Source organism: Dermacentor silvarum, chromosome 3 (genome assembly GCF_013339745.2).
Source record: "Dermacentor silvarum isolate Dsil-2018 chromosome 3, BIME_Dsil_1.4, whole genome shotgun sequence".
In the NCBI taxonomy this organism is placed as follows: Eukaryota; Metazoa; Arthropoda; class Arachnida; order Ixodida; family Ixodidae; genus Dermacentor; species Dermacentor silvarum.
In genome coordinates this window covers 114,691,770-114,715,977 of record NC_051156.1, presented here as the reverse complement: position 1 = coordinate 114,715,977, position 24,208 = coordinate 114,691,770, and the positions used below count along the sequence as shown (strand labels likewise).

At 47.7% G+C, this 24,208-nt stretch overlaps 1 protein-coding gene across 1 annotated transcript in view; it reads left to right on the top strand.

Moving 5' to 3' along the window:
* The window catches only part of LOC119445721 (39S ribosomal protein L47, mitochondrial), a 39,373-nt gene extending 28,932 nt beyond the window's left edge, over positions 1 to 10,441 (top strand). The window contains exon 6 of the mRNA XM_037710003.2: positions 10,081 to 10,441. Coding sequence (XP_037565931.1) covers positions 10,081 to 10,372 — 292 coding nt within the window. The 3' untranslated portion in view covers positions 10,373 to 10,441. The remainder of the gene's footprint in view (positions 1 to 10,080) is intronic.
* The last annotated feature ends 13,767 nt before the right edge of the window (positions 10,442 to 24,208 follow it).

Genomic DNA, 24,208 nt, shown 5'->3' with positions numbered 1-24,208 from the left:
CTATCTGCTTTTACTTCTTTTTTGAACCGAAGCAATAGCCTTCTTTAATTTTTGTGTGCAGAATAATTGTGACCGCTGTGCGGGCAGTTAAAGTACACATTTTCGTATTGATTTCTGCATCTTCCTTTATTATTCTACCCATATGGTGCCGTCGCGACTGCAGCATGACTCAAGTACATATCACAATTTCTGCGATCAAAGTTTTGTTCTTGCCTGGATCGTCTGTCTTTCTATGCGTAAAGTTTACTACCTGTGATTGTGCAACATGTTCATTTGCCTTGTTTGATGCATTATATACAGTGACGTTTGCTTAGATATGTAGATTTATTAGAGACTTATGCGTATATATTTAAATACAGTAGAATCCTGCTGTTACGTTCCCGGGTGCTGCGTTTTCCCGGCTGTTACGTTGTTTTCGGCCGGTCCCGGCACAGCTCCCATAGAACCCAATGCACTGGTAACTCCGCTGTTACGTCGCAACTGTGGGACCGTTCCCGCATCATACGTTGCGAACTACCGCACCGTGCCTGGCCCGAGCGGCCATTTTGACTTTTCATGTTGCTTGGCTTGGTTGCTTGACGATGGCATTGGCCGCCCAAAGTGCCGGGGGCGACAGTTCTTACGTATTTTCGGTTTCCGCCAGCAAAAGTATGGCCTTTGAGATCCGCATTTGCTATCTAAAGATGGTGTCTATGACGCGTTGCGGCCCTAAAGTTGGTTTTGGCTCATAGATGTTCCGTATAAAGTCCAAGGGCGATAACGCCGTCGACGCGCGCCGCATGCTTTCTTTCGTGCGCGAGACGCGGTCGTCGGCTTCCCTCGCACACTTTTACTCGCCCATGCAGCATACGGCGCACGTCGTATGCTGCATGGGCGAGTGAAAGCGTGCGAGGGGAGCCGACGACCGCGTCTCGCGCGCGAAAGAAAGAAAAGCAGGGAGGAAGCGCGCCTTTATCCTACTTTATCCGTTGCGCTCGAGGCACCGGCGAGGGAGCGAGGGGGGCGGGATAGTGGGCAGCGTTGTGCTCTGGCATCGTACTGCGCGGCGGCGCGCGGTCTTCATTCTATGGCACGGTCGCGCGGGCCGTATCTTGAAAGCGATCTGCGTGGGGGCAGAGTCTACGCAGTGCAGGTGTGTCGCGGCTCGTAGCTTTGTGCGTGCTGTGTGTTCTCGGCGCTCAGTTTGCGTTGAAGCGATAAACAGCACGAAGGTCACTTCGCTCGCTTCTGCAGCGGCGCTTAACTGCGCGTGTCTGCGCTCATCGAGTGAGATGTGTTCATGTTTGCCTGTGGGCGCTGACACCATGTTTGCTAATTAGTTAACAAGCGAATGTTTACAAGTTTATACGGACGATAAAACTACTATTCTTTGTATAGCTCATCGCAATCGATACTTCGGCTGTCGGGCGAAACTACTTTTTGTCACACGTAAGAATTAAAATAATATTGTGTGCAGTTCAACACTATTCCCATTTCTCAAATTTTCCTGTTTCCCGGCGCTTGCGTTTCCCGGCTCTTACGTTCTTTTTTTACGGTCCCGTGAAAAACGTAACAGCGGGGTTCTACTGTATCTTGTTGCGAGGTTTTGTGTATACAAGCAGTAAACTTTGTTTCCAGCAACACTTTTTGCCCTTCATCAAGCTGTATCTTCGTATTTGTACATTCTATTGTATCTTCACATTTCTAATGTACATTTTGCAGAACTCCTGTTTTTTATATGTACTATCTGTTGCGACTATAATTTCGGTGCAGTTACTCACAATTCACGACCGCTAATAGCTGCTCTTGCACAATACATTGCAGGTTTTTCCCTGACTGTTGCATATGCGCAAAAATGTAAACAAGGTTCCTGAATGACAGACTCATCAAAATATTTGTCCTCAGCTTGTTCATTTCATGGCCTTTACGTTTTTCATATCAGCTGCATGTACTGCTTTGCTGGTTTCGAACTGATATAGTCCTAAAGATTGCCTGACATTTTCTTCACTTATTAAATAGACAAAAAACATGGAAGCATTGATATCAGTTACTTCTGCCACAATTTCTGGGACATACTGACGGAAGACAAAACCGTCCTTAAATAATGCGCACAGGTTCATGCGCCCTCCAAGATGACAACGGCGTATTAGTGAGAACAACAAAGACGAAGACGTAATGGCATGTGCATTTGCCGCACGCACTGGGATATATGTGACCGTTGTGAAAAGAACAGTAAAACACGTTGTGGGGCTAGTTGGTGCATAGCTTTCAAAAGATGAAGCGTCAACAGTGACGGCACATAAGGAAGGAACAAAGACAGGACAGGCGCTTCCTGTCTTTGTTCCTTCCTTATGTGCTGTCACTGTTGGCGCTTCATCTTTTGAAAGAAAAGAACAGGAAGTGAAGCGCCACTCGAGGAAAAGAAGGCGTGTTGATCACCTGCTTGGAATGCTGCAGTTATTTATTTACTTGCCGGGCACAAGTTAGCCCCCAATAAATAGTTATCTTAGAAGTCCTTGAATCATTCGTTACAATTCTGGTGGAGGTGCTGGGTATGATTTCCAGCCCCATTCGAGTTAAAGAAAGCAGCCTGGAGCCATGCCAACTCGGACCCAACGAGCTCATGCCTGTCAACCAGCGCACGAGCCGTCGCCTACGTGGTGAGCGACCCGAGTTTTCTCTTTCGCCGGAGCCAACTAGTATAGCAGCAGCAGCCAATACCGAAATGACATCCCAGACCGCCTCAACCCGTGTCGTGGATCAGCCGATGATGCCTAAGCCTTTCCACGGCGACACTTTTGAAGACTCCGAGGACTGGTGAGATGGCTTTGAGCGTGTGGCGAACTACAATGGATGGAACGAAAACCAGAAGCGCCACAACGTTTACTTCGCGTTGCAAGACTCTGCGCGAACGTGGTTTGAAAACCATGAAGCTGCCCTCCGGTCGTGGGATGACTTCCGACGGGTGCTGCTGGCTACGTATTCGGCAACAGACTGCAGGGAAAAAGCTGAAGCCGCTTTGCAAGCAAGAAGCCAACGAAACAACGAAAGCATGGCAATGTATGTCGAAGATATGTCCCGCTTATTTCGCCGGGCCGATCCGAGCATGAGTGAGGACAAGAAGCTTTGGCATCGGATGCGCGGTGTGAAGCAGGAGCTTTTTGCCGGTTTAGTTCGAAGCCCTCCACGCACTGTTGCCGAATTCCGTGCCGAGGCGTCAACTGTGGAAAGGACACTCCAAGAGCGAGCGAGGCTCTACAACCGCGGTATGAATGTCGCATCTGTGGATGCCATATCAACGGTGTTCGGGAACAGCGTCGATATCTTACGAGAACTCGTAAGGTCTGTGGTTCGAGAAGAGCTCCAGAGGCAACAGCTGAACAATGGCCCTACAGCGGTCTCTTCGTTGGCAGAAGTGGTTCGTGAAGAAGTGAGACAAGCAGTCTGCGAACAGCACCCACAAGCACAGCCACAAGCGTCACCAACGGTACGGCCGACAGTATCGTACGCCGAGGTACTCAGAGGAACGCCTGGGCGTACTTTCATCACGGCACCCACCCATGTACCCAAACCTCAGTTCACACCGCCTCCGCCTGAGACGAGATTGCGGAAGGCTGACATATGGCACACTCCTGATAGAATCCCACTGTGCTACCACTGCGGCGAAGCTGGTCATCTCTACCGGATGTGAGAGTACCGCAGAGCAGGACTTGGGGGTTTTTCCGTAAACGCTCCTTGCCCAAGAAACGGTGAACGCCCTTTTGAAATCCGGGAGTATATGTCAACGTGCCAAAGCCCTCATACTTCACAGCAACACCAACCTCAGTCAACAGTACCACTGCGGTATCGATCACCGAGCCCGCATCCATTCTCAAGCTCCCCGAGGCGAAGTTCCCAAAGCCCGCGTCGGGAAAACTAATACCGGTGACCTGTGGAGGTAAGGCCGCTGTCGACGCAAGAACAGAGCCTCCAGCGCTGACTCCGAAATGTAACGACAGACGCAAGAGCAGTTGCGGAAACAGTGACGTTACTTCCGATTTGTGTGTGGTTGTAGACGGCTATGAAATTACGGCTTTAATAGACACAGGCGCAGACCATTCAGTTATGAGTAAAGAACTTGCCAGAAGACTGAAGAAAGTGCCGACTCCTTGGAGAGGACCGCAAATTCGAACAGCCGGAGGACACCTTATCGACTCGGTGGGCAGGTGCACTTCTAGAATTGGAATACGTAGCTTCACATACGTCGCTACTTTCATTGTCCTGTCAGTATGCTCGAGGGATTTAATTATTGGAATAGACTTTTTGCAGGCGAACGTTGCAGTAATCAACTTACAGGAATCTTGTGTGTCGTTCTCAACGGAGCACGCCATCGCTACGTTCGAGTGTGAAGAACAATTTGATACGCTCCAGATTACAGACGTCGCGATACCCCCAAGATCCAGCATAGCTGTCGTCGTAAGAAGCAACGTATTCAGCGAGTATGAAGGAATAGCAGACAGTAACATTGGCCTCTTACTCGAAAAAGGGATCTGTATGGCCAGAGGTCTTGTTCGGCTGCGTGGTGGGTGTTCGAATGTCTTTGTCACTAATTTTGGAAATGAAGTCCAGCATATTGTGATGGGAACTGTCATTGCCTACCTTAATGATTATGTCCAGATTATGGATTTGAACCCTTCCGAGGCTGCACCACTCAAGTCTGACAATGTAGACTCCATACTCGCATCTATCAAGATCGAAGCAGCACTATCACCGACCCAGAAGCAGCAAATAGAAAGCCTTATACGAGAATTCGCCACATGTTTCTCAACGTCATCCAAAGTCCAGACAACATCCATCGCCAAACACTGTATCATTGTCGACGAAGCTGTCAGGCCTATTTGCCAGCATCCCTACCGAGTGGCACTGAAGGAGAGAGAGGTCATGTGGTGGTGGTAAAGAAAAAGGATCAGACCTTGCGTTTCTGCATGGATTACCGAAAGTTGAACGTCGTCACAAAGCGGGATGTTTATCCACTTCCGAGGATCGATGACACCCTTGATACACTACGGGATGCGAAATCCTTTTCCTCTCTTGACCTCAAAAGTGGATACTGGTAGATAGAAGTGGACGAAAGAGATTGTGAGAAGACAGCATTCGTCACACCAGACGGGTTATACGAATTCAAGGTACTTCCGTTCGGCCTCTGTTCTGCACCTGCCACATTTCATCGGATGATGGACACTGTACTATCCGGGTTAAAGTGGCAGTCCTGTCTTGTTTATCTTGACGATGTCGTGATTTTTTCTACCACCTTTGATCAGCATGTGGAACGGCTACGGACTGTGCTCAACGTTATTAGTTCAGCAGGGCTGATGATAAAGCCACAAAAATGTCACTTCGGCTTCCATGAGCTCCTTTTCCTCGGCCATGTGTGTGATGTTTTTTTGTTTCTCACTGATCTCGGGGGCGTGTGCGGGTGTTAATAGGGAAAGTAGGAGGGAAGACGCATGTCGACAAAGCAAGCAGATTTTTAATCACACTCAAACTCAAAACTAAAAATAAAGCTCACAAACTAACACACACTGAAGAAAAAACTACCAACAAATGTACAACTTAATATTAACTGAACAAGCCCTTAATTCTGTCCACGATAATTCTAGGCATTTTCTCCACGAAAGTCTGGCAACCCTAGCCTCAGACTGCGACGTTACAAATATGGATCGTCCTTACTTAGTTCATCGTTGTTGTTGCTCGTATCTTCCCGGCTGGAATCTCGTTGGTCCTTTCTCAATGTCATTGCTTTCGCCGACTATCGCATAGTCGTTGCTGCCTTGCAGTCGGTCCAACTTGTTCGCCTCCAAAGCCTGTATAACCTGGTCGCTGTTGCTGACGTGGCAGGGAGGTTCGACGGATTAGGCCTAATGACGTTCTCGCCCGTTGCTTCCGTCTAGCTCTCTTCTCCAGTGCTGACGAGGCGTTCCGGGGATTATCAAACGCTCTGGTCTGCTGAAGAAGGGGGATCCTCTCTGGAGTGCCCGGCCATGCCGTGTGGTGCTGCAGCTGGTCCAAGGAGCCTCGCTCGAACGTCTCCGAGGTCGATGGCTGCACCTCTGACTGCCCACGCCACGGACTCGGCCGAACCTCCAAGTCTCCCGTCGCCAGAGCGTAGCTGACGATGCGTCCTTCCTGGCCCAGAGCCACCTCGATAATGCCAGCTCAGCCTCGCTTCTGCCTCAATCACACCTCGGGTCACGCGCCTCGCGTGCTCGTGCTGTTCGGAACGCTCCGTTTACATCGTCCTTCTCTTCTTTGCTTTCGCCGCCGGCCTCTTACTCATGACAATGTGATTAGTTCTGAAGGCATCCGTCCTGACCCTGAGAAGACCGCAGCAGTAGAAAAGTTTCCTAGACCAACGGATAAAAAGGCCGTCAGGCGATTTTTAGGACTTTGTGCCTATCATTGGCGTTTCGTCAAAAATTTTTCGAAGATTGCCGTGCCGTTAACGCGATTGACAAAAGAAGATGTACCTTTCATTTGGCTAAGTGAACAAGAAGATGCATTCAATGAGCTACGACGCCGACTTCAAGGCCACCCGGTTCTTGCGTACTTTGATGACGAAGCGGAAACAGATATCCACACGGACGCGAGCAATTTCGGGCTTGGAGCCATCCTTGTTCAGTGGCAAAACGGAGAGGAAAGAGTGATTGCATACGCTAGCCGCACTCTTTCGAGGGCTGAAACTAACTACTCTGCAACGGAAAAGGAATGTCTCGCAGCAATATGGGCCATAGGAAAATTCCGACCATACTTATACGGTAGGCCGTTCCGAGCAATCAGCGACCGTCACTCGTTGTGCTGGCTTGCAAACCTGAAGGATCCTTCTGGGCGACTTGCTAGATGGAGTCTGAGGCTGCACGAATACAACATAACGGTCGTGTATAGATCTGGTCGCAAGCACAGTGATGCTGATTGCTTGTCACGTGCTCCGGTCGAGTCTGCTCCTGTGGAAGATGGAGACAACTTTCCATTTCTTGGAGCCGTGACCACGTCTGATATGGCCAAACATCAACAGTATGACGCCAAGATGCTTCTACTCATCAGGCACGTGGGAGGACACCCCGTCCATGTTCCGCAAGTTTTCAAACGGGGATTGTCATCGTATGTGATGAGAAATAACGTCCTTTACAAAAGAAATTTTGAGCACAGCACAGAGAAATTCTTACTCGTCGTTCCTTCATCCTTGCAATCCGAAATCTTGGAAGCCTGTCACGATGACCCATCCGCAGGACACCTCGGAGTGAGTAGAACATTCGCTCGAATTCATGCTAAGTACTACTGGCCAATGCTATTGAGTTCGGTGCAGCATTATGTGAGAACATGTCGGGATTGCCAAAGACTCAAAGCACCTCCATTTAAACCCGCAGGCGTCCTTCAACCAATTGAACCCCCAGAAGCCCCATTCGAACAAGTAGGAATGGACTTCCCTGGTCCATTTCCGACATCGTCATCAGGGAAACGATGGATTGTAGTAGCGACTGATTACCTAACCCGATATGCCGAGACAGCCTCTCTAATCAGTGCTACAGCTATTCAAGTCGCTGAATTCTTTGTCACCAACGTGGTACTACGACATGGTGCCCCTGCAGTTATTATCACGGACCGAGGAACTGCATTCACAGCGGATTTGACGCAGTCCATTATGCAACTAACTCATACCATCCACAGGAAAACAACTGCCTATCACCCTCAAACAAATGGGTTGACCGAGCGACTGAACAGGAAGGACGCTGACCGATATGTTGTCAATTTACGTAGACTTAGAGCACCGTACATGGGACAAGATACTACCATATGCAACATTCCCTTACAATACCGCATTGCAAGAGACCATTCAAGTGACGCCATTTCAGCTTGTTTTTGGCCGAAAAGTTACCACACCCTTAGATGCAATGCTGCCGGTAAACGACAGTGCAGAACAAAACCCTGAAATCAGGGAATTTATACAGAGGGCCGAAGAAGCATGTCAGCTGACGCGACATTGCATTCAACAAAGATAGCGCATTGACGCCGACCGGTACAACTTGCGGCGAAGAGAAGTCGAGTATGCACCAGGTGACAGAGTATGGGTGTGGACTCCTGTACGGACGCGCTGCCTGTCCAAAAAGCTTCTGCGCCGTTATTTCGACCCTTACCGAGTACTTCGCCGCATTAGTCCCTTAAACTACGAAGTTACGCCGGAAGGACAAATGACCTCATCACGATGCTGACGTCGCACAGAAACTGTGCATGTGGTCAGAATGAAGCCATATTATGACAGGCAGTGAATGTTCTACCAAACACCTCTACTCAGTGCCATATACCACTTTAGTATGGACAACAGCTTGTCAACAGTTTCGCCACTTTACGCATCGGGACGATGCATTCTTGGAGGGGGAATAATGACGCAAGACAAAAACCGTCTTTAAATAATGCGTGCAGGTTTGTGCGCCCTCCAAGAAGACAACGGCGTATTAGTGAGAACAACAAAGACGAAGACGTAATGGCACGTGCATTTGCCGCACGCACTGGGATATATGTGACCGTTGGGAAAAGAAGAGGAAGTGAAGCGCCGCTCGAGGAAAAGAAGGCTTCTTGATCACCTGCTTGGAACGCTGCAGTTATTTATTTACTTGCCGGGCACAAGTTAGCCCCCAATAAATGGTTATCTTAGAAGTTCTTGAATCATTCGTTACACTACGTATATATTCTTTTATGGAAAAAGAGATATTTTACTTGTCTTGACAGTGCGTAGCATTCAAGAATTCGTTTGTAGCATCTAATACACAATGGCATTGGCAATGCTGTTATTATTCATGTGTTTGATCCCTCCGACAAATTCTATAAGGAGCAGGCCACGCTGCAACGTGAGCCCCCCCCCTCCCCCTCCAGAACAAAACTTCTGGCTACGCCACTGGTATCTACGTTTGTTATGTGTGCAGTATATTTCATTTTTTTATGGGTCGACACATACGGAATACTGCTGCACTAACCATGAATTCAGAACAAATCTGCAAGTGGCCTGCCAAACTTTAGCCCATCTCATGAGAGTTGGTGGGTGGCAACGAGCACTTTGTTGCGTGCGATTTATTTATTTATTTATTTACATACTCTCAAGGCCTGAGGGCATTACAGAGAGGAGTGGTGAGTACATATGAAGTCGTTGGTAATCTTTTTATAATTAATGGTGTCACTAATAGCAGCGATGGAGGCGGGAAGGTGGTTCCAGTCGGCGGCAGTGCGTGGTATAAATGAGTAAAAGTAATAGTTGGATTTGCATCGTGGTATCCCCACCTTCATTTGGTGATCGTTGCGAGGTGAGATATAGGATGGGGGAAGGAACAACTCATCTTTAAGAACAGGATTAGTGTAGTAGATCTTATGAAAGAGGCACAAGCGCATAAACTTACGACGTACTGCAAGGTCTGGCAAACCAAGCGTCAGCTTCATTGATGGTACGCTTGCGTGGCGCGCATAATTTGATAAGATGAAACGGGCGGCCCTGTTCTGAAGTGATTCTAGAAAATTTGTTAGATTAGCTTGACCAGGGTCCCAAATGGAGCAGGCATATTCGAGCTTGGGACGTACTAATGTTTTAAAAAGTTGTGATTTAATGTGAACAGTTGCACTGGAAAAATTACGACGTATGAAACCGAGCATGCGGTTAGCGTTATTAAATATGTATTGAAGATGCACGATGATAGATTTTGTGCAAACGTGTCCATTTTGTCACTGGCTATTATGCGGGTCCTTGTGCGATGGAAAGTTCCTTGGTGTGAACATGCCACTAATGTTACATCGAAGTATGTGGCGCATACCTACATCCTTCATTCACATGTGACGCACTTTATAGTATTGGTCGCAAATGCGAGCAGTAATTAAGAGAAGTTTCTAACCTTCGTGGCATTGCCTACTTTGCGTGAAACACATCTGGTTGCAACTACTGCGTGTTACATTTCGGAGATGGTGTTCGGAGCCAGGTCGTTATGCTCACACACGATTTCATCATACCAGTAATAAGACTTGCGCAAATATGGCCGTAGTCTGCTGTCGCTAACCAGTCTGTCCTGTTTCTCTGTCATGCAGCTTTGCGTTGAGGGAGCACTTGATGCCACGCAAGAGCAACTCCAAGGGCTACTTCCTGCTTTGGCGAGACAAGGACCTGGACGAGTTCCTCCGACTGTACCGCGAGAAGATGCAGAAGCGCAAGGAGTTCAGTCACCGCATGTCCCGGAAGCGAATAATGCAGATTATCAAGCGTTTCCCGAACGTGGATCGTGCATTGCTGCGTGAGCAGTACCCAGATGTGGACATAGACAAGCTAGAGCGGATCATGAAGGAAAAGGTCTATGTCGCCTTCGAGCAGCAGACTGTATGAATTGTGTCCAGCTCAGCACATGCAAGGTGTCATTGAAGGTCGGCATTTTAGGAAATCAATAAAGAAATACAACAAACACTGAGGAGACTAAATCAGCATACAACTTTTACATACCGTATTTTCGCGCTTATAACCCGTCCCTGCATGTGATCTGCACCCCCACATTCAGCCCACTGAAAAAAAATATATATATACATATATAACCTCGCTTATTGCCTGCACATTTCATGCAGGAAATGCTGCACCAGGGCTACTACTGAAGCAACACGGCACATTTGTAGTGCTCTAGTCCAAGCACTTCTCCGACTTCCCGCACGGCTTCGCCACCTACCATTCTTGCATAACCACAGAATACAATTAATATACAGCAATGGGTAGAAATTAGAAGCATTTACATTAAAAAAAATTTAAACACTGACACAGTAGACTAGAGAGTGGTGGCAAAAGCCACCGCCCCATTTCAAACTCGCAACCATCACTCACAACCATCATCATTATCATCGTATGGAGCGGAGTTATTGAGTTTTGGTGTTGACACTCTTCACTCTTGAAGGACACTTTTTTTCTTGAGAAAAACTAGCTGACTTACCCAATATATCTTCTCGGGTCGTTATATTATTGGGATGTGTGTGCAAAATGAGCAGTATCAGTGAGATAAGAGAGGCTTAGTCACTATTGCTGCGGTAGGGGATTCACGGCACAACACGCATTGCCCGAAGCTGCACTAAAGGAAAAACCTCGCGTGTAATCCGCACCTCTACTTTACCACAGGAATTTTCGTATTCTTGGTGCGGGTTAGACTCACAGAAATATGGTAGCGGTTATCCCTTCCGTCTGGTTCTGCTAATGTACAGTGGCAATCGCTGTAGGGTCACTGCTTCTTTTTAAGGTGAAAGCCTTGGATGGCTCATGGGTTGAAAAATCCGATGTCCCGTGTTATGGCACCAAAATTTGTGGTGCCACCAACAAAAATCGTGGTTTTCGAGTGCCTTAACTCTACCATAATTAAGATAGAAATAGATGGAGATAAGGTACTCGAACCCATGACCATTGGCAGTCGAATCTATGACCTTTGGTGTCACTTAAAGGGACACTAGGCAAATACTAAGTCGACATGGACTTTTTAAATACCATTCCAGAAACCTCGCAACGCTTGTTTCGTGCCAAGACCCAATATTTCCATGTTCACGAAAAAATTACATCTGAAAGTCCGAATACCTTTATCGCAATTCAAATCTCCCGCCACCCAACCAGGGAGTGGTGACGTTGCATATGCCATAACTGCCCTTTGGTTGGTGAGTAGTTTGGGCAAGTTTTGCGAGCCAGCAAAGCCACCGCAGCACTACGAGATAATGAAACAACTGGAACGCGAAAGTGCGGGCGGCACAAAGTCGAGCGAAAACCAAATCTTTTGGCCGCCCGCGTCGTCAAGGGTAATGTCAGTGGGTTCTTTTTTATAAAAATGAAATAGAACTGAACAAGTAGCATTTTATTTCGTCTTATAATGCAGTACAATTATGCTTTTATAACAAGCGGTTGAGTACTATAGTCGGATACAACTTAAGTCTGCAGTGAAGCCACGCCCACGCCCTCATAACCGCCAGCCACTGTTCCTCCACGAGACTGCAAATAGTTCGCACTTCAAACTTTCCCTCTTACCTAACTAAGGTGGAAACCACAAAAATAAAATTCGTCATCATCAACCTATATTTTATGTCCACTGCAGGATGAAGGCCTCTCCCTGTGATCTCCAATTACCCCTGCCTTGCGCTAGCATATTCCAACTTGCACCTGCAAATTTCCTAACTTCACCACCCCATCTGGTTTTCTGCCGACCTCGACTGTGCTTCCCTTCTCTTGGTATCCATTCTGTAATCCTAATGGTCCATCGGTTATCCATCCTACGCATTGCATGGCCTGCCCAGCTCCATTTCTTCCGCTTAATGTCAACTAGAATATCGGCTATCCCCGTTTGTTCTCTGATTCACACCGCTCTCTTCCTGTCTCTTAACGTTAGTCCTAAGATTTTTCGTTCCATTGCTCTTTGTGCGGTCCTTAACTTGTTCTCGAGCTTCTTTGTTAACCTCCAAGTTTATGCCCCATATGTTAGCACCGGTAGAATGCAATGATTGTACACTTTTCTTTTCAACGACAGTGGTAAGCTCCCAGTCAGGATTTTGCAATGCCTGCCGTATGCACTCCAACCCAATTCTGTAAATTTCTTTCTCGTGATTGGGCTCCCCTGTGAGTAATTGACCTAGATAAACGTACTCCTTTACAGACTCTAGAGGCTGACTGGCGATTCTGAATTCTTGTTCCCTTGCCAGGCTATTGAACATTGAACATTATCTTTGTCTTCTGCATATTCATCTTCAACCCAATTCTTACACTTTCTCGATTAAGGTCCTCACTCATTTGCTGTAATTCGTCTCCATTGTTGCTTAATAGGACAATGTAATCTGCAAACCGAAGGTTGCTGAGATATTCGCCGTTGATCCTCACTCCTAATCCTTCCCAGTCTAAGAGTTTGAATACTTCTAAGCATGCAGTGAATAGCATTGGAGAGATTGTGTCTCCTTGCTTGACCCCTTTCTTGATAGATAACTTTCTACTTGTGGAGAACCAAGGTAGCTGTGGAACCCTTGTAGATGTTTGCTAAGATATTCACATATGCCTCCTGTACTCCTTGAATACGCAATGCCTCTATGACTGCTGGTATATCTACTGAATCAAATGCCTTTTCATAATCTATGAAAGCCATATAGAGAGGTTGATTGTACTCCACAGATTTCTCGATTACCCGATTGATGACATGGATATGATCCATTGTAGAATATCCCTTCCTGAAGCTAGCCTGTTCTCTTGGTTGGCTGAAGTCAAGTGTTGCCCTGATTCTATTGGAAATTATCTTGGTGAATATTTTATACAATACTGAAAGCAAGCTAATGGGTCTAAAATTCTTCAATTCTTTAACGTCTCCCTTCTTATGGATTAGTATAATGTTGGCGTTTTTCCAGCTCTCTGGTACACTTGCAAGTCGTGAGGCATTGCGTATAAAGGGCCGCAAGTTTTTCAAGCATGATATCTCCTCCATCTGATTAAGTCTACTGTTATTCCATTTTCTCCAGCAGCTTTCCCCCTGGTCATGTCTTTCAAGGCCCTTCTAACTTCATCGCTAGTTATAGAAGGGGCCTCTGTATCCGGTTCATCACTATTTCGAATGAAAGTAGCTTGGCTGTTTTGGGCACTGTACAGGTCAGTATAGAATTCTTCCTCTGCTTTTACTATGTCATCGAAATTGCTGATGATATTATCATGCTTATCTTTCAGTGCATACATCTTGCCTTGTCCTATGCCAAGCTTTCTTCTCACTGATTTAACGCTGCCATATTTTACGGCTTCCTCAATCTTTCCCACTTTATAATTTCCAATATCCCTTACTTTCTTCTTGTTGATCAGTTTTGACAGTTCAGCGAACTCTATCTGATCTCTTGAGTTGGATATTTTCATGTTTTGTCGTTTCTTTATTAGGTCCTTTGTTTCTTGGGAGAGCTTACCTACTCGCCTTTCCCCTTTACACCTCCCGGTACAGAGTAGCCAAGCGGAGATAACCTCTGGTTAACCTCCCTGTCTTTCCTCTACCTTTTTTCTCTCTCTTACCTACTGGTTGCCTTGGTGCCTTACCTCCCACTTCAATTGCTGCTTCTGAGAGCAACCTAGTTACGGTTTCATTCATTACCTCTATGTTGTCTTTATCTTCCTTTTCTAAAGCTGCATATTTGTGAGCACCAGCCTGAATTGATCTGCTTTTACCCTTGCTGCCTCTAGGTTGGCCTGTTCTAATTTCACTCTTAATCTCTTCAAATTGAGTGGTGGCGTGGAGCAGAGGTAGAATACCCGGCCTCAAATCTGAAGCTCGTAAGTTCGAATCCTACTCCAGTCCACTACATTTTCAGGCATGGAGTGGTGCCTGACACCTGCAAGAAAAAAATATATACTGCCGAGAGCTAGTGGGGCTATGCTAGTTCAGGTGCAACCAAACTAGAAAGGCCCACTAAGCTTTATCAAAGTCACTCCCTCACCAGAACAGGAATTGGCCTCCCTGGTGCAATATTCGGCCATGACTCCGACAATTACCCCATGGCTCTCAGTATCCAGTGGCTGCGGAGCAACTGACCAAGGCCGCGGTCAGACCTGCTACGCGGCAGAGGGTGCTAAGAATCTCTGGGTCCGGACAGGCCGCCAATAGAAACTGAACCTGGCAACGTTACACGCGCACCCTCTCGAGCGAGGCTAGCTTAGCAGGACTATTTGAAGAATTATCAGGCATTGCCTGGGATATTATTGGCCTTAGTGAGGTTAGAAGAACTGGTGAGGCTTACACAGTGTGACTAACGGCCACGTCCTCTGCTACCGAGGTCTTCCAGATAAGAGTGAATCTGGGGTAGGACATTTAGTCCAGAACAACATAGCGGGCAACATTGATGAATTCTACATCATTAATGAGAGGGTAGCAGTCGTCGTAATAAAGCTGAATAGGAGGTACAAAATAAAGGTAGTACAAGCCTACGCCCCAACCTCTAGTCACAATGATGAAGAAGTAGAACAGTTTTATGAAGATGTTGAATTAGCAATGAGAAAGGTGCAAACTCAGTATATGGTATTCATGGGCGACTTTAATGCAAAAGTGGGGAAAAAGAAGGTTGGTGAGCAAGCAATTGGCAACTACGGCATCGATTCTAGGAATGCAAGAGGAGAGATGTTGGTAGAATTCGCGGAAAGGAATAGGCTCCGAATAATGAATACCTTCTTCAGGAAGCACAGCAACAGGAAGTGGACCTGCAAAAGCCCTAATGGAGCAACAAGGAATGAAATAGATTTCATACTCTCTGCCGATCCAAGCATAGTGCAGGATGTAGAAGTGTTAGGTAAGGCAAAGTGCAGTGACCATAGGTTAGTGAGGTCTAGGATTTCTCTTAAAGTAACATTATAAGCACTTAATTGTATATGTTTTCACTCGTGTGTTATAGTGGAACGTACAAGTACTGTCGTATCAAGTTCGACGCCATTTGAAAAGGTCGCATGACAGATTGTGTTTACTTCTGTGATTGGCTGGCGGAGTAACACAACCCCGCGCTGTCCGTGTGCCTTTGTTGCCAACTGCTGTTTTTATAAGTTGTATCCTTCTTTAGTCACAATGTAAATTGGGAGTGCCGTCGTCATCGAGAAAGTACTTGAATGCCCCGGGGCAGTCTAATCGTGCCCTGCATTTACCTCAGTTTCTCTATTACTAAGGCTCCGTTCTCAATAATATTGACGCCTTAGAGATTCTCGAGCACTAATCTGTCACTTTAGCTTGACTTAATATTTGCGTATAGGGTTCCGTTAAGGTGAAGTTAATTAAGGCACAGGTAATTAAGATATAGTTAATTAAGGCACTCGAACGCATGACCTTTGGTGGGAGTCGAACCCACGACCTTTGTTGTTATTAAGGCACTCGATCGAACCGATGACCTTAGATGTTAATTTGGGGGAAGTCAATTAAGGAACAGTTAATTAAGGTGGAGTTTAGACACTCGAACCCACGACCTTTCGTAGGAGAAAACAATGGGAAGTAATGCATTCGAATGAGAATGTCAAGTAATTTAATGTCACGATAGCACGCAGGGGGCTTTCGCCTGCGCCATAGAGTTATTGTATATAGGGCAGCCTATGCAGTAACACTAGATGTGTTTATTTTAAGCACACCCTAGTGTGCATCTCGTATAACTAAGAAAAAAAAACGTTGCTAGCAAGCCTTACATGATTCCAGTGTAAAGTTGCTTACATGAATGCGACTGGATGTCTGTCCTGAACGAGCCATATGCTTATGGCCTCTTCCTGTGAACAAGCTGTTGCAATATAGCAGACAAGCACAACTATGTTGAGGCATGTTTGGGTCAATAAAGAGATCCTAAGAGAAAAATAAATTTAGTTGCACAGGTAAATTATTCTACAATGCAAAAAAAAAAAAAAAAACCCTTGAATGGCATATTCATGTGGTCGTTTAAGAGCGCTCTGGCAGCGCTGCAATGTTCATGTAAAAGACTACTAAGCGTTATTGCTAGCATAAGCAGGCTTCATTGTTGGTAAGGAAGCAGGATACCTGGTTCTCGTAATAAAGCTTGAAACCTTTTTAACCACCTTTGTAGCACGGCCAGAGCATTATCACATGGCCACCCACACATGCCATTACAGTGAGCGGAGGCTTGATAATCTTTTCAGGTGCCATTTGTGTTGGTTAAAATCTTAATTTCACCGCATTTCTTCCATCTTCAGAGTCATAAAAAGCATACGGTTGCAGAACAGATTAAGGATTTTCCGTTCTTTGGTGGGTTTTATTGTCAAGTTTACAGAATGTGGACTCCCTGTGAAAACTTCCCCGCAGGGACATAAGAGATGAGATTATCAACTATTTCTTGTCTACCACGCTTGAAAAGCACCTTCGCTACAAACGACATACACCGAGCAAGAACACCTAGCCGTCTACCTTACTACTAATTTTACTAAAGCATTTTTTTTAAAAACTTGAAAGTCTTTATTTTTCTGTAGCTTTACAGAAACGGTGACAGGAGCAAAAGGCATCGAGGCCTGACAGAGGCTCCTGCTCCATTGAAAGTGTTTGACAACAGTGAAAGCTTTCATGTAGCACAAAAGTAAATACAACAACGTCGTTTTAAGATATTGTAACAAAGAAGACAGCATTGTCAACTAACAGATTACGTGATAAATAAACACTAGAATTGAAATTAATCGCTACTTCGTGACATGGTGAGACATTGGTACTATGTAACATACACTCACGTTACATGCACACGTTATGCACACTGTAACATGCACACGTTATTCAAACTTGCAGCTAAATTCCGATCAGAAGTGTTTCAATTTGTGTCGCAACTGCGACACGTTTTATTGTGATAGCAATTATATGGACACTCCAAAGCAGATTTCTGCCGTCGCCGTCGCCGTGAGGTTGCGTATGACGTCAAAGGCGATGAAATTGTCGCCGCGCGCCGAACACTGTATGTGCGAGTGAAAGGGCGCGAAGGACGCGCGCTTTCACGGGGAGTGAACGAACGGTGGAGAACAAACGCGCGTTCTGCGCCGTGCTCCCTTAAGGGCTGCAGAATTAAGCGTCTCTTTCCTCCGTTGCAATCACCATATACGTAGAGCAAACGCGACTTCAGACACGCGAAAGGGCGTGGGGGGGGGGGGGGAGGGGGGGGAATACGTATACACGCGAAAGGCCGGGGTGGGGGGTGGGGGGGGGGGAAGGGAGGCGACGTTTAGCTGCGGCACAAAATGCCTATTTATATAAAAACGTTGTGAGGCGAGAAGGTGGTACAGACTTCCGACGCTGCTCGACGAGTGTCCCGTTCTGATCTCGTCGAAAACCTCCGAGCCGCCCCAGAGGCTCCGGCAACAGTCACCAACGCCGCGCGCGTTTTGTGCGAACGCGGGCAAAACGCCGACGGCTTCGACAACAGTTCTGTGTGTTGCCGGTGCTGCTGCATGTCCAAGTTTGTACAGCTGATACAACTACTATCCTTACTCCGTATAGCTCTCTACAAATTTGCTATCGCAATTGATGCTTCGCCTTACGGGTGAAACTGCAACTTTTTTTATCATTACTTTCATTAATGCTTTTGCTGGTGGTGCACTGTCTTGTACACAATTGTGTACACAGTGGCCTAGATCAATTCGCTCGCTGCTGCTGCCGCGATGCCTCACTTTTGCGTTTTGACAGCGAGTTTCCGCGGTCATCGAGTGAAATGTGTTCATGTTTGCTTGTGCGCGCGTGACACCATGATTGTTATAATTTAGCTAGTAAGTGAACGGTTACAAGCTCATACTTCGTATAGCTGTCTAAATTTGCTATCGCAATCGATGCTTGCCTTTCGGGCGAAACTGTGTCTTTTTATTAATTTTGTTTTTTCGAAGGCAAGCAGTTTAAACTTTTAATGCCGACACAGCAGCGAATATAGGCCATCGAAAGTTTTCCTCGCCGCATAAGGGATCCACGAGCAACGATGGTGCAGGTTTAATGCGCTACCAGCATCCAGACATTGCGCTGCCGCCGAAGGAAGGAACACAACGAAGGTGAACCACTAGGCAGCTCCTCGTGGGGGCGTGCTGATGGTGGCGTCGACGACATGCAGGGCAGTGAGATCGACGTCACAGGCACATTTTATAGAGCGCAACTCTTAGGCGCCCGTCTCTGCGGCGAGCGTCGGCGTTGTCCCTTGCAACCGAGCGAACAAACGCAGCGAAGGATGAAAGCGAACGCGGTGCGCAGCGGCGGATGAAAGACGCGAGGAGGAAAGCGGACGATGAGGATGCAGTGGAACCGCGAGGCGGAAAGCGGAAAAGGAGGAGGGTATGGCGAAAGCGCGAGAAGAAACGCTCATAGTGCGGCGACGATGGCTACGAGATGGCACCAGAGTAGCGGGCGTCGTCCGGCAGGGAAGCTACTTTGCTAGTAGGTACAGCGGGGGCGTGGCACTGCGGGTCACGTGACTTCCGCTTAACACGTGTTGTCATGGCAATTGTGGAGCTCCTAGGTGCCTAGGAACATAATCGCTTAGGGATTTTTGAGGCACTGGTCTCCGCTGAGCGTGGCTCTCTGATCTCCGGGACCGGACAGCGTATATTTGGACCGGGCGCAGCGACCTTACCGAGCGCAGCTCCTACGTGCGTAGGGAGCTAATCGTTTAGGGCGCGTTGAATGTCTGGTGGTGTCTGGGCCACGCCGGCCGCGCTTTATTATTGTAGCGTTTGTTCTAGTGGCAGAAATGCTTGCAGTAGTGGTGGTGTGGCTTGACGGCTTTTGATCCCAGTGAACTGTGGTGGTGTAAACAAGCGGATACTGCTCGCGTTTGTACCCAGGCGCCGCGGCGGAAGCTGCGGTGCCAGGCGCCGACGCGAAGCGGCGGTCGTTGGGGTGTTGCGGAGCGCAGCGTAGCAACACCCCAAATAAGTAAATACTGCTCCAGTCAGGTAGACTGCTCCCTCCCTGATAGTGAGATTATATTTGGATCATCAAAACAGCGATGCGTTTATTTAGGAATACCATCGTTTCTCTCTCGCAGGCGCGAGCACCCGCTTGCACTCGCGCCTGTGAGAGAGAAACGATGGTATTCCTAAATAAACGCATCACTATTTTGATTGTGCTCGCGCCTGCGAGAGAGAAACCTGACTGGAGCAGTACCTGACTGGCGCAGTATTTTTTTTTTAATTTGGGGTGTTGCTACGCTGCGCTCCGCATAGGCACATAGGAGCTCCACGATTGCCATGCCAATACGTGTTAAGCGGAAGTCACGCGACCCGCAGTGCCACGCCCCCGCTGTACCGCAATTGTAAAGTCGCGCCTGGGGAGGGGAGAAATCCGAGGAGAATTGAGGAGGAAAGCGCACGCGTGGAGGAGAGTGTCGCTTTCAAGATCAAGGGGCTTTAGTGCAGCGCTAGGGTGCCTCGATGCCAGCGACGCCGTTCAGGGTGGTGCTATCCTTTGACCGCACCCGCGCCGCCGCTTTCTCGCTGCGACGCCATCTTGAGTCACAGCGAGCGGTTGCGAGTGCTTGGTGCCGGTGCTTAGTTCGAGACACAGTGCGCGCGGATGCTTCGCTGACGCTTCTACTTACTGGACAGTGTTCAGCCGCATGAATGACAAGCTTGTCAAGTGCATCGAGTCGACATGACGGGCTGTTGTGTTCCCAAGTGCACCGGATCGACGCGTAAAGGGCTTCGTTGTTTACGCTTCCCCCGGGACCCAGAGCGAAGGAAGAGATGGGAAGCCCAAGTAAGGCGGTATTACTGGAAGGCAACGGATAACTCCTACATTTGCGAGGTAAGTGTCAAGAAAGTTTACACTATCGCATCGTGTTTTTCATAAATAAGAAAGTATTCTCTGATCCTCGCTCAAGTACCTACGTTCGCTCACGAACTAAGCACTGCACCGATGCTGAGTAGCCTATGGTTTGCGAGCGCGCGTCGCATAGGCTTTTGCCGTTTTGATCAGCGCAGTCTATGCGAGTAGTACCCTTATTTTAAGAACTGAAGAAAATGCTTCGCCGCGAAATAGCCTTACATTAGCTACAAATCGTCATGTAAACCACCTATTTTACTTTTTCACGGGAAGCACACATCGTGTTCTTTTGTTTCTTTTTTTTGTTTGTTTTTTCCCCCAGTTTCTTTTTTCGCTACTGGTTATTTGGGACTAAAGAACGCAGTGGTTCTTCTGGAGAGAGCGGCTGTTGTGTACGTGGCAAGCGAAGCATTGTGATTTTCTCTATTCTCAGCAGATATCTTGCGGATCTCGGGTTGTTACGTTATATAGCTGATTTTTTAGACGACTATATTTGTAGCGTGGTGCTCGTAAGCCGATGGTCATTCGTGCTCATTCCCGATCGTAGTGGGTACTGTGACGGTCTTTAAATGCCTGTGCACGGTATGCCCAGGTGTAGTAGAGTTAAGGGGCATCATGGGGCCAAAATGTTTCGGCGCTTTCTGGCATGGTGTCTGTTGTAGCCTGTGCATTTCTTCGAAACGTGTGAAGCGAGGTAATACAGCATTACTTCTACGAAAATTTATTTTTAAGCACTGTAATGGGTTCTCTGTATTTAAAAGGCAACATTTCATATCAATAATCACTTTTGTTGTTTTACTTATACTTAGAAACACTTTGAAGAGGACCAGTACGAGGGAAATCGACAGGATGGGCGCCGTCTGTTAAAGTCAACAGCCCTACATCATCATGGACTATATTTTCGAAGTGAAATACATTGCTAATCTGTATTTGACTGTCTTAGTTTCATTTACGGTTTTTGTACGCGATATGTATGCAGTGTTGTTTATTTTTTCAATGTAGTTATCAGTGTTCTAATGGTTATTTATAAAATGTTCTGTACTCGCCATCGATGTGTTTGGCTGATGCGACGTATTCGATGGTAGCTGATGTATTCTGGCTGGATATCTTGATTGATATTACCCGCGGTTGCGTTTTCTTGTTTGCATTCTTGTTTTCGATTTATATTGTGTGTAATAAGGTTGATGTACTCACTTGAACACCCCCCCTCCCATGTAATGAATAAATTAAAAAAAAAAAACTCTCACTATCCCGAATTGTGTGTCGAGCCTACCTTGCGAATTTTTTTTATCTCGTCTTTCAACATAACCTTCAGGCGCCACACAGTACATATAATTTTTCATGTACATATCTCTTTCATGATTGATTGTACTAGACATTATAAGTAAATGTATTTTGTGCATCGTTTGGTTTCTTGTGTGTACTACGCAAGATTGACACAGACAAGTTACGTTACATGTTTCTCTACAGCACTAACTAAACCTTATTTTCACATCGCAGTTATTTTTACACCAGCTTAATCCTGTCAGCACACAGTTTTGTGGGCAAAAAAAAAAGCAAAATAGCGCGTAGATATCGTCAAATAATTGCATCAACGCGAAGAGCACGCGCAACGCAAGGGAAACTAACCGCCGTGCGCGAGTGGCTGGCTACGGTAAAGGAGGCGTGAGGTGTAAACCAAAATACAACAGCGAAAAAGAAAAACTTCCACACACAGGGGGTCGAAAACCTTATATACCAAGCATCGAAGCGCAAAAAAAAATAGTGCGTATTTCAAACATACTCACGGCATGTTAAATGTAAATTGAATTAGGCAACTTGGGGCATGTTCCCGGCGCCATACATTTACGTCTTGGACCTTCGACTAGTTAACGGCTATTGGTTATAAAGATGTGCAGATGCGATACCGATAAAAAAATCCTCATCAAGGCAAAGCACTTGGAAGTGCGCCGCGAGTAACACTATTTATGAACGCAAGCGTAGCTGAGTCTCAGCTCGTGTGACTCAATATGGCGGCGCCAGCGGGGTTGTCTCCACCCTGGACGGCGGCGCTGGGCATCGAGGCACCCTAAGGCACCCTAGTGCAGCGCAAGACAGAGCGCCACCACCCCACAAATGGCAGGATTCCGCTCGCCGCGCCGTCACTCCAGTGTCCAATCAGCGCGCGACATCGGGCAGGAGAGGAGGAGCGCGCCTAGAAAAGCCGTTCCCGTGCTCCGGGACGCCCTTTTCCGCCATGGACGCCGAGCAGCAAGCTCGCGTGGAGTGGTGACAGCGGGCCCTCGCCCGTGAAAGAGAGCGCCGACGCGGGGCTGATAAAGCGGTGGGCGCTCGAGAAGCAGAATTTGCTCGCTAGCGCAGGCAAGCTAATCTCAACATAGTGAAGGCCCAAACACAAGCTACTCGCCAGCTGTCGACAGCGTCGACACAACATAAACACAAGGGAAACACCGGCGAATCATTGCTCCGCACTTCCCGAGCTTTCACGTTGAGTGTAACTGCATTACCGCCGAGTTTACCATTGCATTGGCGCTGAGTTTTATGGCGATAGCAATTATATGGACACTAACCTCAGGGAACCACAAGGAACCTCACGGCGCCGTCGCCGTCGCCGTGAGGTTCCCTATGACGTCAAGCGACAATGAAATCCTCGCCGCGCGCTGTATGCTTTATGTGCGAGTGAAAGCGCGCGAGGGACGCGCGCCACCATGGGGAGCGAACGCACGGCGGAGAACAAACGCGCGTTCAGCGCCGTGCTAGCTCCCTGAAGGGCTGCAGAATTAAGCGTCTCTTTCCTCCTTTACAATCACCACATATATAGAGCAAACGCGACTTATTCAGTCGCGCGAAAGGCCGTTGGGGGACGGGAGGGAGGTAGCGACGCTTAGCTGCGGCACCAAATGTGTATTTATATAAAAACGTTGCGAGGCGAGAAGGTGGTAAAGACTTCGGACGCTGCTCGACGAGTGTCCCGTTCTGATCAGGGACCCAAGCTGCTCCCCGAGTCTGGCCTCACCAGGCGAGACAGAGCCACCCTGCTGCGACTCCGGACTGGCTGCATATGGACAGCAGCTAGGCCATAGAGAAAGAAAAAAAAAGTTTTTTTCTTTCTCTATGGCTAGGCTTCATGCCAAAGGCCGCAGCGCCTCCCCCTCGTGCCAACGATGCGGTGACCCCGAGACACTCGAACACCTCCTCTGCGCCTGTCCAGCCTTAGCACAGGAACGTTCGAAGGTCATCCGAGCCTATAGACTGCAGGGACTTCCTGCTGACTCACTGACCAACCTGCTGTTCCCATCCCGCTACCATCTCCCCGCACTACACAGCCTCTTGGAGTTCGTGGAGGCGAGTGGGATAGCAGCATACCGCTGAGCGTACCTGCCCTTGCCGGTCCCTGCCGCCTCTGCTGCCTACCCATGTGCGGACGAGCCCCCTGAACTATCTCTCTTCTCTTTTTCTTTACCTCCTACTCCCCCTATCCCCTACGACGCTGCGCCGTGCTCCCTTATGGGCTGCAGAATTAAGCGTCTCTTCCTTATGTATAATAAACACCGTTCTGATCTCGTCGAAAACCTCCGAGCCGCCCCCAGAGGCACCGGCAACAGTCACCAACGCCGCGCGCGTTCGGTGCGAACGCGGGCAAAACGCCGACGGCGTCGACAACATTGCTGCGCGTTGCTGGTGCTGCTGCATATCCAAATTTATACAGCTGATAAAACTACTATCCTTACTCTGTGTAGCTCTCTACTAATTTGCTATCGCAATTTATGCTTCGCCTTTCGGGTGAAACTGCGACATTTTTTTAATAATATCGCGCGAGCGTCGACCGCACGGCATGTCAGCGGCCTTGTAGCGGCGAGGAGCATTCCTGAAGCGAACACGGTAGCAAAATTCATTAGAACTGGAGGTCGCCTTGCGGGGCCGCGGGTACT